The sequence below is a fragment of the Nicotiana tabacum genome, chromosome 24 (assembly GCF_000715075.1).
Source record: "Nicotiana tabacum cultivar K326 chromosome 24, ASM71507v2, whole genome shotgun sequence".
Lineage (NCBI taxonomy): Eukaryota > Viridiplantae > Streptophyta > Magnoliopsida > Solanales > Solanaceae > Nicotiana > Nicotiana tabacum.
Genome location: NC_134103.1, coordinates 110,335,582 through 110,351,675, shown reverse-complemented (window position 1 = coordinate 110,351,675; position 16,094 = coordinate 110,335,582). Strand labels below are relative to the sequence as shown.

At 36.1% G+C, this 16,094-nt stretch overlaps 1 protein-coding gene across 1 annotated transcript; it reads right to left on the bottom strand.

Moving 5' to 3' along the window:
- Window positions 1–2,872: 2,872 nt before the first annotated feature.
- Window positions 2,873–14,339, bottom strand: LOC107829808 (mediator of RNA polymerase II transcription subunit 7a-like). The gene is made up of 5 exons (XM_075248131.1): window positions 14,031–14,339; window positions 13,247–13,316; window positions 6,168–6,334; window positions 6,003–6,076; window positions 2,873–3,366 (listed from the first exon to the last, which is right to left on the bottom strand). Exons 1-5 carry the CDS (start codon window positions 14,163–14,165, stop codon window positions 3,306–3,308), a joined length of 507 nt encoding a protein of 168 aa, XP_075104232.1. The 5' UTR covers window positions 14,166–14,339; the 3' UTR covers window positions 2,873–3,305.
- Between the last annotated feature and the right edge of the window lie 1,755 nt (window positions 14,340–16,094).

Sequence of the window (16,094 nt, the reverse complement as noted above, 5' to 3'; positions counted from 1 at the left end):
AATAACAAAGAGTTCAAATTTTAAATTTCATTACTAGTTCCGTTTTCTCTACCTTTGGTGGGTTTGGTCAGATTATTAATTAATTAATTAGCAAATTGATTATTTAGGAGATAATGACGTGGGCAAAATTAAAAATCTCATCGTTCACGCTGCTCTTGTTACATCACCAAACGAAGAAATTAATGATTTCCGTATAAATAAATTCTAAGATTCCTTCCACCTTTATGGCATAAACGCCAAATTTGCACTTTTGGTAAAATTTAAAAATGTCTGATTAAGACAAGAAGACTACTCATCTAAATAATGGAGTATTAGGATAGGAGATGCTAATTTATAGCCTGTTTAACCAACTTCTAAAATCAGTTTATTTTGAGAAATATTTTTTTTCGAAAGCGCTTTTCTAAAAATTATTTTGGTGAGAAGCAATTTGTATTTGGCTAATTAATTTAAAAAGCACTTCTGAGTAGCATTAATGTTTGGCCAAGCTGTAAAAAAGTATTTCTAAGCGTATTTTTCTCAAAAGTATTTTTTTTAAAAATACTTCTAGGGAGAAGCTACTTTTTTCTATTTCTCTAAAACTGCTTCTGCTGCTACTCAAAAGGATTTTTTTTTTCTTCTAAAAGTTTGGCCAAACACTTCAACTTTAAAAAAAAGTACTTTTTTGAAAGAAAAAAAAATACTTTTGGCATTGGAAAAGCTTGGTCAAACAAGTTATTAGTTTAAGCAAATTACATCTCCCCTTTCAACTTTGGTACGTCGATTATTAGCCTGTTTGATCAAACTCTAAAATCAGTTTAGTTTGAAAAGTACTTTTCAAAAGAATACTTTAAGTAAGAAATAATTTGTGTTTGACTAATTAATTTGAAAAGTACTTTTGAGCAGTACTAATTAGTATTTGGACAAGCTTTTAAAAGTATTTTTAAGCGTATTTTTTTCAAAAATACTTTTCGAAAAAGTATTTTTGGGAGAAGTTATTTTTTTCTGCATCTCAAAAACTGATTTTGCTTCTACTCAAAGGTAAAAAAAATTTTAGCTAAAAGTTTGACCAAACACCTTAACTTTAGAAAAAAGATATTTTTGGCCAAAAAGAACTTTAGTTAAAAAAAAAAAAATGGCCAAATATCCTTTAAAAGATACTTTGTTGACTATAGTTACACGATAATAATCATATCATATATACTAAAAGTAGGAACTAACTCAAGTTAATTTACAAATATCCTTTAAAAGCTATATAACCATATTTTTTCTAAAATTAAAAAAAAATAGTTCTCAATGAATAAGGCATCTTCCATGTGATTTTGATAACGACAAATTAGAAAAGAAAATAGAAAATGAAGAAGTTACGGTCGGAAAAAGACGCTAATTATGGTCATGGGAGGATTCAAAATGGTGATATAAAACCTTCTAAGAGTTTAGAGAGACATCACAAATCATACGATAAAATTAACATACACACAAAAAAAAATTAATATCATATAGTAATAAAATTTCACCCTCTTGTATAGTAAGGGCTAAAGTTGAAAAAGGAAAGAAAGGACATCTTTTTCCCCATGTACACATTTACCCATACACAAAATATCAGAATCTAAAACGAAACATGAATTAGACATAGTAAAAGAAGATAAGATATTTTATCCTAGTACTATAAAAGAAGAAACCGAGAAAAGTAAACCTGTGATATGCTCCAAAACGAAGTAGGGGAAGCGACAAAACCAATGTGTTTTGGAAAAAATAGATTTTTTTATAAAAACAAGAGAAATGCGATATAGTGATTAGACAATTTGATGTGTTATTTTATATAATGAAATGAAGAATGTGAAAAGACTATGAAAACAAAACTGAAACGTGATTAAAGAAATTTACAGCTGACTGCCTGCATTACTACAGCCTTGGAAGATGAAAGAAATAAAACTAAAATTTGAACATTTAAGAACAATAATTAAGAAAATTTAGAGCATGAGAAGCAGTTCTTTTTTGCAACTTTTTTTTTTTTGCGGTTCTTTTTTCTTGTTGGCGAAAGTGAGAATGCTGAGATGAATGTGTGGTCATACTAGGAGAGATAAGAATAGGAATGAATATATTTGAGATAAGGTGAGAGTGGCATGTGTGGTGGACAAGATGCGGGAAACAAGGATGAGATGGTTCGGACACGTAAAGAGGAGATGCACAAACGCCACAGTGAGGAAGTGTGAGAGGTTCGCTATGGTGGGTCCAAGAAGAGGTAGAGGTAGACCGAAGAAATATTGCGAAGAGGTGATCAGACAGGACATGGTACATCTTCAGCTTACCGAAGACATAACCCTTAATAGGAGAGTGTAGAGCTCAAGAATTAGGATTGTAGGTTAGTAAGTAGCCGAGTGTCTTTCCTTTCCAAACTTCTACTTACTTCTATATCGGTAGTACTAGTGTTATCCTCATGTTCCCTATTTTTAGATTGATATTATTATCTTACTTCCTTTTTATTTTTTCTTGTGGTTGCTACTATCTCGCTTTCCATAGTCCTTTATCATAACTGTTGTGTTTTTCCTTTATTGAGACGAGAGTCTTCCGAAAACAGCCTCTCTACTTTCACAAGGTAGAGATAAGGTCTGCGTACACACTATCCCAGGACCCCACTTGTAGGAATATACTGGGTATGTTGTTGCTCTAGGACAAAATGGTCATATAGCTTTTAAAGGATATTTCTGTAAGTTAACTTTGGACTTAGTAGGTTCCTACTTGTAGTATAGTATGATAATGTTGTGCATTACAACTTTTAGTATAGTATGATGATATGATGATCGATTATCGTAAGCACCATCTACATTAAACTTAATAACATAATCATGAGGTAGTTGCCATTTTATAGGAATGAAGGTAGTGCAAGGAGAAGAGGTTACGAAATTGGTAAAATAAAGAAACTCAGTAGCTTACAACATTGGTTACAACTTGAGCAATTTGTTCAAATACATGTATTACTTTTTGACTGCTCATGTATTTCTAGCCCAGACAGGGAATAGGAGGAAGGAACATACAATTTGTTGCTTTCTCCAGTCTCTAACAAAAACATCTTTTTTCTTGGAGAAATCAGTCTCCACTCTCCAACAATGTTTGATCAGGTTATGGAGTGTCAGCAATCTATGCCAAAATCAACATGTCCTCAAACCTAATATGACCAGATAGCTACACAAGAATTGTATGCTAATATAACATTTGCTACTTTTGATGTACAAGAAAAACGTAGGCTTTCAAAGCACCGTGAACACTCTCAACTGTCGAGAAATTTGTCAAAGTCTGCTGTGCCAGCTGAGTGCGCGAAGAGCATGCTACTGTCCCTCGAGGGTACCAAGTGCCTCCTTTAAAAGCTTCTGAGCTTCTCCCCTTCTCCTATACAAGCAAATAGAAAACCAACATCACGAGTTAAATACCATATTATCAAGGATAAAAAGCCAAGTTAGAGAAAATTTATGCCCATAAACAAGCCAACAGATACATAATCACAGCGCAATTCCATGATATTGCTGCATTAATTGAATGAGATTAAACTAGAAGTATGCTTGGTATTTTTCACATCCAAAACTTCAAGGAGATTTTCACAGAATAAAGGAGCAAAAGCGTAAGGTGCAACATACTTGTCTCCAATAGAAGTACTTTAGCAGGGGCAGAAACCATCTACTGATGACAAAAAGTAAATAAGTCAAAGGAGCTTCAAGCATCTAAAGGTTGAGTTAGACATCCAAACCCCACAAGGATGATTAGCAGGGCAAGACTAACTGGTGAAGCTGGTCGCCTCGCCTAAAAAAAAATAAAACCCTAAAAGGATGATTTTAACTGTAAGTGAGAAATAGGAGATTGTAATCTATTAACAACAGACTCAAGCGGTGTAACAGTTAAAAAGGGATATCACAAAGGGCCCACCGATCTGAGGAGGTATCCAAATTCAATGTCAACATTCTCTACTGGCTGGGATTTTATGCCCCTTACCAAAGAGATACAATAAAGTGAGCGGCACTTCTTTTAATTACCGACTAGTAGAAGTATTTTATTTGCCAAAAACTGCCTAGTATACCTGAGGTATACAGAAAACTATGTATGAAAGAGTTCTTTCACTGTTCCCCATTCCTAGCAAGGTACTTGAGCAGCTACACAAGATCAGGAGGAACTTGGGAAGGAAACAGCAGCTCTCACAAATACCATCTTATCAAATGGTCCAAAGTCACACAATCAAAAAGCAATCGCGGATTGGGTATTAGAGACTTGGCCTTACACAACCAAATCTGCTCATGAAATGGCTATGGAGGTATGGTACAGATGAGACAAGCCTTTGGAAGGAAGTAATTGTTCTGCTAAACACGGTAAAAGGAACAACTGGAGAACAAAAACATCTACTACATCTCATGGGGTTGGTCCTTGGCAACACATCAGAAAGCTGGGAAATGGATTCTTTTGTCAGGCATCTTTCAAAGCAGGAATGGTTTAAACATTAGTTTCTGGAAGGATGAACGGTTAAACAATACTCCACTCATGAAGGTATTCCCAAATATGTTTCAGATTGCACAAGATAAGAATTCCTCTATTGCTCAAAACAGATGTTGGGAACAGCTGGAATGTTTTATTCAGAAGATATGTTTAGGATTGGGAAATAGATAGTCTGTTAGGACTGTTAGCAAGTATGGAGAGGTGCACAATTAATGAAACCAAGGCTGACAGAATGATTTGGGGACACAACAGCATTTTTACCAGCTATTATGTTCTCAGAATCATATATTTGGATACCTGGCCTTGGAAACTAATCTGGAAGACCAAACTGCCTATCAAGGTCATATGCTTCAGCTGGATTGCTCTTAAAGAAGCCTGTTTAACACAAGACAACCTCAACAGAAGGGGATTTCAATTGGTTAACAGATGCTATATGTGTCAAAGCAGTTTGAGGCAGTCAGCCACCTATTCTTCCATTGTAGAGTGGCCAAGTAATTATGGAAAATGTTCTACTCCATCTTTGGCATTTAGCCGGTCATGCCACAGCATATAAGTGAAGCATATGCAAGCTGGAGCCTATGGAGAGTTGACAAGACCATAAAGAAGATCTTGGTGATGATCCCTGCAGTTATTTTCTGGTGTCATAGATGTTTTGATCTGATCTCAACTCCAATTCACTCTCTTAAGGCTAATTGTTTGCTTAACTCCTGTAATTAGCTTTGACCATTTTTTGACTTTGTTAGTTCCCTGATTTTTTTACTGACACAATGTAAAGGGGCTAACAAACTGCATTGTATTTTTGTGCTTTAGGCTTCTTCTTTTTAACTTTGCATCTTCTTGATGCCTTTTTTATTGAAACGCCTTACTTCATCTTATGAAAAGAGTTCCCACCCAATTATCCATACAAGTAGGGGTATTGTCTACTAAATAGTAAATAAACAATTAGAGCCTAGCTCTACGAAATTGTATGCCTGATTTCTCTTTGCCTTTAACGGATTTCCAGTACCTTCCCCTCTAGCTTGCCACCCATATAAATGTGGGGCACACCATATATAACGCTTGTCATTCCCCAAAAATTTCATGAAATTTAAAAACAATCATTTGACAGAATTTTGTTGCAGTTAATCATAACCAGTAAAATCCATCTTTCTCTTGGTATTAGTTGAATAAAAGGCCTAAAGAAAAAGAACAAGATAAAGCAAAAATGAAAAAGAAGAACTGAACAGTCTGCATTGACTCCAACGAATGTGAATTTAATTTACATTATCAGTGTAACAGTAAATACATATTTCTTTTCTTTTTAATAGGTAGTGATACAGTAATGAAATATATAATCATAACCGAAAGCGTTGCATTCTCACCACAAAAAAAAAACTGAAAGTGACTGAAGCGGCTTAAATCGTTTCTTTCACTTACAATACCTGTTTGTTGCAGCACAACTAGGTAGACACTTCTCATTTAACAAACTCCCTAGTTCTAATCAAAATCTAATGAAGGAAGAAGCTAAAATATATGATAAAAAGAGCATGAAAAACACATCATACCGCTTGATATCCTCTATTGCTTGTTTACGTCGTTGTATTTGAAGTTCTAGAATATGGATAAGTGTAGCTCGAGCCTATAAAAGAAAGAAACCAAGGTAAACTATCTATCTTCCACCCATGCTAAAACCAGGGAATATTCGGAAACTTCGATTCACCAATGTTCACCTGGTGAGGACGCAAAGAATTGAGTAGGTGGTGCAAGTTCTTGAATATAAGAGATATCTCTTCCACTCTCCGGGCATATTGTGATGGGCGCTCCACAAGAACATCAGCAAGCTCCAATATATGCAGCTGCAATTCTCTGTTAAGTGCTCTTAGTTCTTTCTTGAAATCTGTAACACGAATCAGCAAAATCAGAAAGATTACTTTTCAGACAAGTGACAAATAGTATCTAAAATTATCTCTGGCAACATCCCATATGTAGCATCATCCAATAATAGAGGACATCATGGTACATCCTTTCAACTGGAGAACAGATTCTGTAACATAACTTTTGCAATTCGTAGGTGCTCAGAAAGTTGCATATCTTTTGTCTAAGAGTTTGCATAACCTAAATGACTCCTACTTTGTAACTAATGCAATGTGCAACATCCTAGATCCCCCCAAAATCAAGAAGCAGTTTCTAGAGGATATGAAATTCTCATTAGATTTCCCTATTCTTCATTCCAGTCACAAGCTCAGGCAAAGAGAACAGCAATGATAAGAATATAGTTTAACCTTATAGAGAATATTAACTTGGAACTTACAAAGCAAGAAATAAATATGAGCACAATGCTCCATGCAGACTCGGTATGTAAAATGCAGGACGATATATGATGAGACACAAAAAGAATGTGCCTAATAGTAAAAGATCGAAAAAAATATGGGATCTGGGTCTAATAAACGATTCATTCATATCAACCGTTCGCTTCGCTGAGGAGAAACCGAGAAAGCTCTTCTCTTTCAACACTGAGGCAACTCTCTATCCAACTCTCTCCTGACTCCTGAATCAATTCAATCAGTGGGTGAGATCTATTAATCACATACTAGCTTAAGCCTAGAATATGATATTAAGTGTGATTGGCTCTTTCAAGCATCTTGCACTTGCCGAAAATATCTGTAAGATGACAGAGAAGGCAGTGAATTCTTATAACACAGCTGCCGAGCAACCAGAGCTGTCCAAATGGAGGGCCGAAAAAGGAAGATTTGAAGAGACACGACACTGTTGGTCTCACCAATAGAAACTAAAAATGGACCCAGCTTTTGAACTGATCCTTCAGTACTCTCAGTCGAAGATTGGGCCACTGAAAATGGTGAAAGATTGGGAGACAAGGACATGAAGAATGATGCCACGAGTCAAATTTTCTACCCTCGGCGAAGTATAAATTCTGTTCAAACTCTTGTCAAAAGGAGAAGCAAAGAGAATTTGGACGAAGGTAGACGATTTTGGGAGGCTTTTTGGTTGCTTGACTGGTGCTCATTCTTTACTTTCTTATTAGAAGAGAGAAAATGCGGGTAGTGAAAAATTGTAGGAATATACATTTGCCATATATGGAGTACTCTGATAAATAGGTGATATGGAGGTGGCTTTAATGATGTTGACCTGAGTATCAATGTGTTGGATGGTGAAGATAGCAAAGTACCAAAATTAATTTTGGTTGATGAAGGCTAATTTGGCTACTGGGTTTAGATTTTACAAGAGATGGATCTGATCTCACCACGAACCCATGAAATTGACAAAAAATAGATATGCTCAGGAACAAGGGCGAATCAGTGTCGCTGGACGGTGTTAAAATATTAGATAAATTCACTGTATTATAGAATATAGTTATCAACAAATATTCTACATACACTCTGTATGTTATAGCAGAATATTACTCAAATATTTGAATTAGAAAATAACTATTTATCATATTCTATGAGTCAAAAAACTCTTACGCGGGGAGGTTTTTTTTTGGTACATTGTTATTTACACGATGTAAGACTTCTCTCCTTTCTTCCCTTGTATCACATGATACAGGTTCGAGAAAGTTAGGCCAACATTTCTAGTGAAGATAGTACAGTCACCATTCCATACCTCAATACTTATGTGAATCTGTCATCAAAACAAATCTACCAACTAGAGCAATGCGAATATAGAAATTTGTCACTTAGCGCATGGATCCTGTCAGTGTGTCACATCAACTCTACGTCAAGTTCACTTAGCAACAAGGAAAGCAGTCAAGTGCCACATTAACGGTCTGGTTAATCCCACGTCATCAATCCAGTCCAGTCAACACCACTACTATGTCAAATCATCATGAAGAAAACATCATTCCTTGAGTTTTTCAACATCCTGATCAGGTTCTATTATTCTAATAAAAACGGCAATATGAACAAAAATCAGAAATCTCGTTCAAGAGATAAGCCAATTTTGGTTTCTAATTTAGCTTTTGAAGTTTAACGTAACTAAATTCTTGTCTACCATCTCATTCACACAAACCAATAATTAGTTACATGCGTCAATCACTTTTCATCTATTGGGTCCTGGATTCTGAATTTAGAAGCTTCAGATATCTATTAACGTATTTTTCCAACTCTATCAAGAACAGTTACCCCAACCAATCACACCCAAACAATGGCCAAAATCCAAATGAGTTGATCAAATTCCCATTATTCTATCTTTAACTCTTAACTCCTCCTATATGTTTCTGAATTGCCATTAAATCTTATATCTATCAGGAAACTTACTCAGTGCATAGAATATTCTATTACGTTTAAGTAATCAATATGTTCCTGTTCTAGATAATGGAGGATTCGCAGAGGACATTTCGAGGGGCCTTTATTATCTCTTTTAGTGCCTCATCTTCCACTAAATGTACCACCGGTCAGTCTCCTCTTCTTATCCATACGACCATAAGTATCTTGGTCATCCCTATCTGTCTAAGCTTCAACATGTAATTCCTGATTTTTCCTCCATGTCATGAATAGAATGTGAGTTATGCCAATTTAAGGGATCAAAAACATACTTCTTTATCAAAACTAACCAATAGTAGAATATCACTTATTTACACGATAGATAAGAATAATCAAGTCGGGTTAATACTAGTTTCGACTTCTATTATTTTATCACCTTTATTTATAATTATATTTGCAACATTTGAGTATTATTAATGAAAAGTCGTTCCACGCTATTTCCTATATTTAAATAATTTTGTGTCAAAATTGATATCAAAGTTGGAATCCGTAATCGCACCCTACAGAGTGACAATGCCAGAGAGTATTTCACGAGTCATTTCAGAAGATTCATGTCTTTTCAGAAATACTCCATCAATCGATTGGCCCTCTTGTTCCATAACGAAATAAGGTAGTTAATCGTGTACGAAAACGATCACCTAGGTAGGATCACCAGCACCTTATTACTCCATTATAATGTTCCTTTTCAATTCTGCATGGAGTTCTTGTTGTATTTTACCTAATGAACAATATACCTTCATTTTGTTTTTTGGGATAAGGTTAGATTTTATTAAAAAGGTACCAAGATGGTACGAGTTACAACAGTCCAACATCTGCCACTAACATGGCAACTACAAATCTCCTATCTCTTCTAAAAAGTCCAAGTACTGCTCCACATTTTCAATAGCACTTCTATTACACCAAAATTAAAAGTTCAAAAGACAGCTATTTACAATTCTGAAAATATGTTGTCTTCTCCCTTCAAAGCAGACACTATTTCTTTCCAGCCATATCGTCCATAAAACACACAAAGCAATTGTCCTCCATACTGCTTGTCTACTTTTTGCCATTTTCTGATGATGCCATTGTTCCAACAAAATCTTAACACTGTTAGGCATTACCCACTTAACGCCTACAAAATCATCAGCTCTACAAAATCATCTTCTCTATTCTTTCCTTCATCCTAATGAACCGTTCCCTAAATTTCTACCTAGGATTTTTTGGAGCATCAACATGATATGACTAATCAATTGTGTACTTGTTACCTCTCACAGGTATCGGGTATTTCCATCCAACAAGGCTTAGATAAATGAAAGAAACCACCTAAATTTAACTGTGGTCTCCGATGATCAACTCCAACTTCATCGACCACCAAGCCACACTATGGGGAGTTGGGATATATATTATCATTCTATATTGGATGTTGAAATGTTAATTGCAATCTTTATGAAAGTACTACATTCCCAGTTATGTATTTTTGTATTCTATAAATTGCATGTCCTACTTCAGAGAAGCTTACATTTCATTTCTTGCTTCTCGCTTAAAGCCCAATGGACCTTGCTATGCAAATTGGTTTGAGAATGAATATGATCATGTAAATTGGAACTTTCTAACCTATATGTTTCGAAGAATGGGGTTCAATATAAATGGAACACATATAAGACAACTATGTTTTAACGGTAACATTATCTATTTTGCTGAAAGGCACAAATGTGGTTTGGTGGGAGTTTGTTCTCTAACATCTCTAGCATATGCACTGATTACAAGCAGATGGGAAGAAATCATTCCGTGTTAGTTGCTTCTGCTTGGAAGCATAAAAAAGATCTTTTTTATTCCACTCATATTTGTGGTGTACAAAAAGTACACTGATATGTAGATAATGGGACAAACATGATAGATGGTTTGGGATCTAATAATGTGTGACTGTTGGAAGAGATTTTGAATATAATATAATTGAGGAAAGAGATTTATTACCAGAAGCTCCTGGGTCAATGAACCCAAGGATCAAGCACGGAAGATTGACAGACATAGGCAACTTGGCCTAGGTTACCAGTTTGGACAACAGATGCAGATGAGAGTTGTGGAGATATTTGAAACTGTGCCTCCTTATAAGAAACTCTTTTGTATTCAAATAAGGAACATCATATTGCTCAAACAACGTGAGATCACTTTCTTATAAGCTATGTTTCCCAATCAAGGTGACATGGTGATTAGAATGGAAGAAGTTCAAAACTCTGGCAGAAAACCAAAAAAGCTACCAAAAAATCTTTTTTGCCCTAAAAAGTTCCAGAATTTTCTATTGGCTGAATAGCGACCCAGAAATCTTATAGGAGTTTCTTGTACCAAGGGTGTAGCCTAGTGGTAGATGAAGTGGGAGGAGAACCATGAGGTCTTTCCACGCGGAGGCAATAAAAACACTAGGTGATTTCTTCTCATCTGCCTAAATCTTGGTGGGTAGAGTTATCAATACCGATACCTGTGCTGGTGGGAGGTAGTAGGTACCCGGTGGAATAGTCGAGTTGTGCACACACTGGACTGACACCACCGTCATAAAAAAGGAGTTCCTTGGCCAAGTTGACCTTTAGGAGAGCTGGTTGGAAGATCGCCGAAAATTAAAGTGAGGATAGCAGGAAAACTGATCTTGCGGAAAATAGACTGACCCTCTCGACAACTTATATGGCCACCAGAAATGCGCAAAGACGATCTTTTTTTCCTCCATGATGTCGTTGACTGATACCACATGAGAAATGAATAAATACAAAGGAGATCAAAATGGAGAATGTATAACTTGATATTCCTCAAGCTACTGGGTGTATTTAATACTCCCTCCGTTTCAATTTATGTGAACCCATTTGACTGGGTACGGAGTTTAAGAAAAGAGATTAAGACTTTTGAACTTGTGGAGTAAAATGAGGCACATATATTTTGTGTGGCTATAAATCATTGCAAAAAGGTAAATTGTTTCCAAATAGGGAAAGGGGTCATTCTTTTTGGCACGGACTAAAAAGGATATAGGTTCACATAAATTGAAACAGAGGGAGTAGTACATACACCGATTATGAACTATAGGAAAGTAATCAACGCTACATAATTACAAGAAAATGATATCTCACTAATTGATTTTAGTCCTGGTCTTGATCTTGAATCCCACACCGGTTAATGATGCGATGGGGAAAGTTTTTCTTTTTCATCAATACTGGCCCCTATTGAGGACAAGATGCGGGAAGCGCGGTTTAGGTGGTTTGGTCATGTGAGAAGGAGGAGCACAGACGCCCCGGTGAGGAGGCGTGAGAGATTGTCATTGGAGGGCCTACGAAGAGGTAGAGGTAGGCCAAAGAAGAGATGGGGAGAGGTGATTAGGCAAGACATAGCGCAGCTTCAGCTGACCGAGGACATGACCCTTGATAGGAAGGTACGGAGGTCGAGGATTAGAATAGTAGAGTAGGTAGTCTGGAGTGTTCATAACAGTAGTATTGGCACGCAGTCTCGCTTTCTGTTGGTAGTAGGTTTTTATGACTAACCGTTGTTTTCTTTCATTGTTGATCACCTTACTGTCTTGTTGCTTTTATTCTGCTTTTATATGGCTTTTTGGTACTGTCCCTTCTTATCTATATTTTCATTAATGTAGTACTTCTGCTTTCCTGAGCCGAGGGTCTATTGGAAACAACCTCTCTATCCTCACAAGGTAGGGGTAAGGTCTGCGTACACATTACCCTACCCAGACCCCACGGTGTGGGATAATACTGGGTATGTTGTTGTATCAATGCTAGCCCAGTTGAGGCTCGTCCATGCCCTATCCCGATGGGCCTTCGATTTGCCCCTACCCTAGCTCTATAATCAACCCATCTTCCCCGGTCCCTGAAAGCCCTCCGGGGGCCTAGCCCTCTTTCTCCACTCGAGTCTGAAGTTCAACAGCTTTCATCATTAGTATACACCATATCTACATGTTTAATTTAATAAAGATCATATCTATACAATATTCTTAATAGTCTGCCTCACATATTTGCTCAAAACCAAAAAGCAAAAAAATGCTTAATAAACATAAGAGGCATTAAAGTGTCCTGTACTGCTATTATCATCTAAAACAAATAAAGAGGGGAAAATTCTATCATGGTACTAGTTAGACAAATTTTAAGGACACTGGACAATTCTAGAATGTCCAGCAACAACAGCGATCTGGCAGAGGAACTACACACTCCTATTTCAGCATACCAATTTTTTTAGTACAGAGGGGATGGGGAAGGCATAGCGCCTTATGAATATTCAGCCTTTCAGAGAAAGCTGAGGAACAGAACCACAGTTAGCAATGGAGAATAAGGTAAATGAAGAAAACTTATCATCAGAGTCAACGATTTAACACTAGTAGCACTAATTATGTCCTATATCAACGAAAGGAAGACTAGCAGAAAATTCTCTTGTTAGTAATTAAAGAAACTTAAGTACTAGGCGATGTTAATAGCCAAATACAACCAGCAAATACCAGAACCTGTTAAAACAACTACACCGTGTCTAATATAATTCTAGAGGGAAGGGATGGTCTAGAACTTTACCAACATTAGACCCTTTTGGGTATAACTGACGAACACCCTGATCTTCCAAACTTGGGAGTGCATCATCAGTCTGCAACCATTGACAAAAACAATACTGAGCCACTTGTACATAGTCATCTAACAGAAACCACCGGGCACAACTTAATTTCAGAAACACAACTGACAAACAAATTCACAAAAGACAAGCACAAAGGAGTGACCAGAAAAAATATTCTTGATAAAAAGTCATTTACCCAATCCAGTTCAATATAATATAAGATAAAGGTGAGAGCCTTATTGAAAGCCTCATTCATATATCGGAATACATAAAATCCAAGCCTTTGCTACTTAAATAGTTCAATGAACTTCATATTAGCATCAGACATTTCCCCCTTTACTCTTTTGCATTATTTTTTTCTGCACACTTGAATTAATTCCAGGCTTTTACCCCAAAAGCAATATGAAAATAATCAGAGTGAAGAAATTGAGAATGTATATGGCTTGTTTTAGACCAAAAATTTCGAAAGTATTTCTTCTTTTCTTAAACTTAGCGCCCAGTCAAACAACACACATAAGATGGGCGGAGGGAGTACAAATATAATCAAAGTGAACAAATTGAGAATGCGATTCAATCTTTCAAGGAAAAAGAGCAAGCAAGAATCTCAAATACACCTTAATTTACATTCAAATACATACCACAATAAGCACAAGTGAGCAATTGGGTATCATGGGGTAGTTTTTCTTTTTTCATTTTTTGGGGGGGAGGGAGGGGGGAGGGGGGTAACAGGTGAGAGACATTACATACAGTGTAGTTGCTACCGAAGAGGATATAGGTGCCGTCAATGGGAGGGGGAGGTTCAGGAGCAGAGTTGGGATCTTGAAGATAGTCCTTATACAGCCTGTAATACGGCGGCGGCGGTGGGTATGTCGCTGTCGACATATCTGATCTGACTTTCACTTAACCAACCTTTCTTTTCAACCAAAAATGGTGATTTATCTCGGCGACGAGTCGACACTTGGACGGAGATATATCGGACCTCTGCAGTAGTGTATTGCCGACGGGAACACCTTAAACTATTGTATAGCAAACTTCCTTTTTGTTACTTTGACCCCTTTGACTTATCAAATTGTATCAAGTAAAAAGTTCAAAGTTGTCCGTTAAGTTTGGACAAAAACTCAGAATCGTCTTTATCCTTTAATATAGAGCATTACTAGTCCTTTATATCAATATTTTAAAAGGCTTTTTCGGGAATCGCTTCGGGACGAGCACTACCAAAACACTATGTGGCTCACGTAGGGCTTAATTATGTGAGTATTACGCACCAAACTTTTGATTGTGCGTCCAAAACATGCCTAACGCTCTTCGCTCGAGGCTCGTCTAATAGTTCCTAGCGCAAATCATGCATCAAATCCCCTAATTAGCATTGTTGACACTCATATTTCTTTAACAAATGAATGACTAAAATTTTTATTCATCTACCGAATACGAAGATTGAGAGTAACTCAAAATAATGAGCTATACTACTGCATAATTACTAATTGAGAACAACGGAGAGTGAATATCATTTGAATAACCAATATTTACATCTTCACTTACTAAAGGTATTTATATTTTAGTTCTATGTCTCTGAAAATTGTACAACATTTCTTGTTTGACTATTTGAAAGTAATTTTATGTTTACTCGCGAGGAGGATATTTTAAATTACAGTATTGAGGGAGTTTATTGATTATTAATTTTTACAAAGGCAAACTATGTAATTTGATAATATCTTTTAAAAGTATTGTGATCTTTTAATCGTTTGAAAGATAACACATGATAGTTAATTTTTATCTTATAGTAATTTTAATACTATTGCATTATTTATATTTATAAACAATACTAGATATTTTGTTTTTGTGATTTTTTATTCTTTTTAATCTCTCAAGCTTTCAATATACTTTATATATTTTTTGTGGTTACTATTCTATTAATTTATAAATTAAAAAATTTAAAGATCTATGGGGCTTTTTTTCAAATCCAATGACCCGAGCTTTCTAATCTTATGATATTGGGGGGTTCGACATTGATTCCTACCATGTTTAGGTAAAAACTTAACCATATCGGGTGTTTACACCAAATTTAGTTAAGTTAACCATGAGAGATAAGCAAAAGTTTATTAGGAGTTTTAAGTCTATTAAATGTCTTAATTTTAATAAACAAAAAAATTAATATGTGGAGAATCGGAATAACTAGTGTTATCATCTTCGTACTTTTATTTCCCCATTAAAGATCAAAAGAGTAATTCTGAAAGTTAGTATGGGAAGAAGGGGAAGTATAAGGGGTTACTTATATAGAGGAGGAGAGTTCAGAAACAACGGAAAATTGTGAAAAATTACTAGATTTTACAAGGCTTTGGAAAAACCAATAAAGATTGTGATTATTATAATACATTCAGAAAAATTATTTGATTAATATAATAGCAATGCTCTCACCTCAGCAAAACATGTTTTCTTTGATGTATGAAGAAAGAAGGAGATTTGGATACCCTACTGTTTTACACTTCATTTGCTTTCTACGGCACTGTTCATTCTTTTCAATTGATTAAACGTATCGTTAAGATCTTAACGGAAATAGCCGGATGGCATCGTATGAGGCCTTATATGGGAGGCGGTGCCGGTCTCCAGTGGGTTAGTTTGAGCCGGGTGAGGCTAGGCTATTGGGTACATACTTGATTCAGGATGCCTTGGAGAAAGTTAAATTGATTCAAGATCGACATCGTAGTCGTACAGTCTAGTCCAGACAGAAGAGTTATGCGAATCGCAAGGTTCGCGATATTGCATTCATGGTGGGAGAGCGGGTCCTGCTCCGGGTATCACCCATGAAGGGTG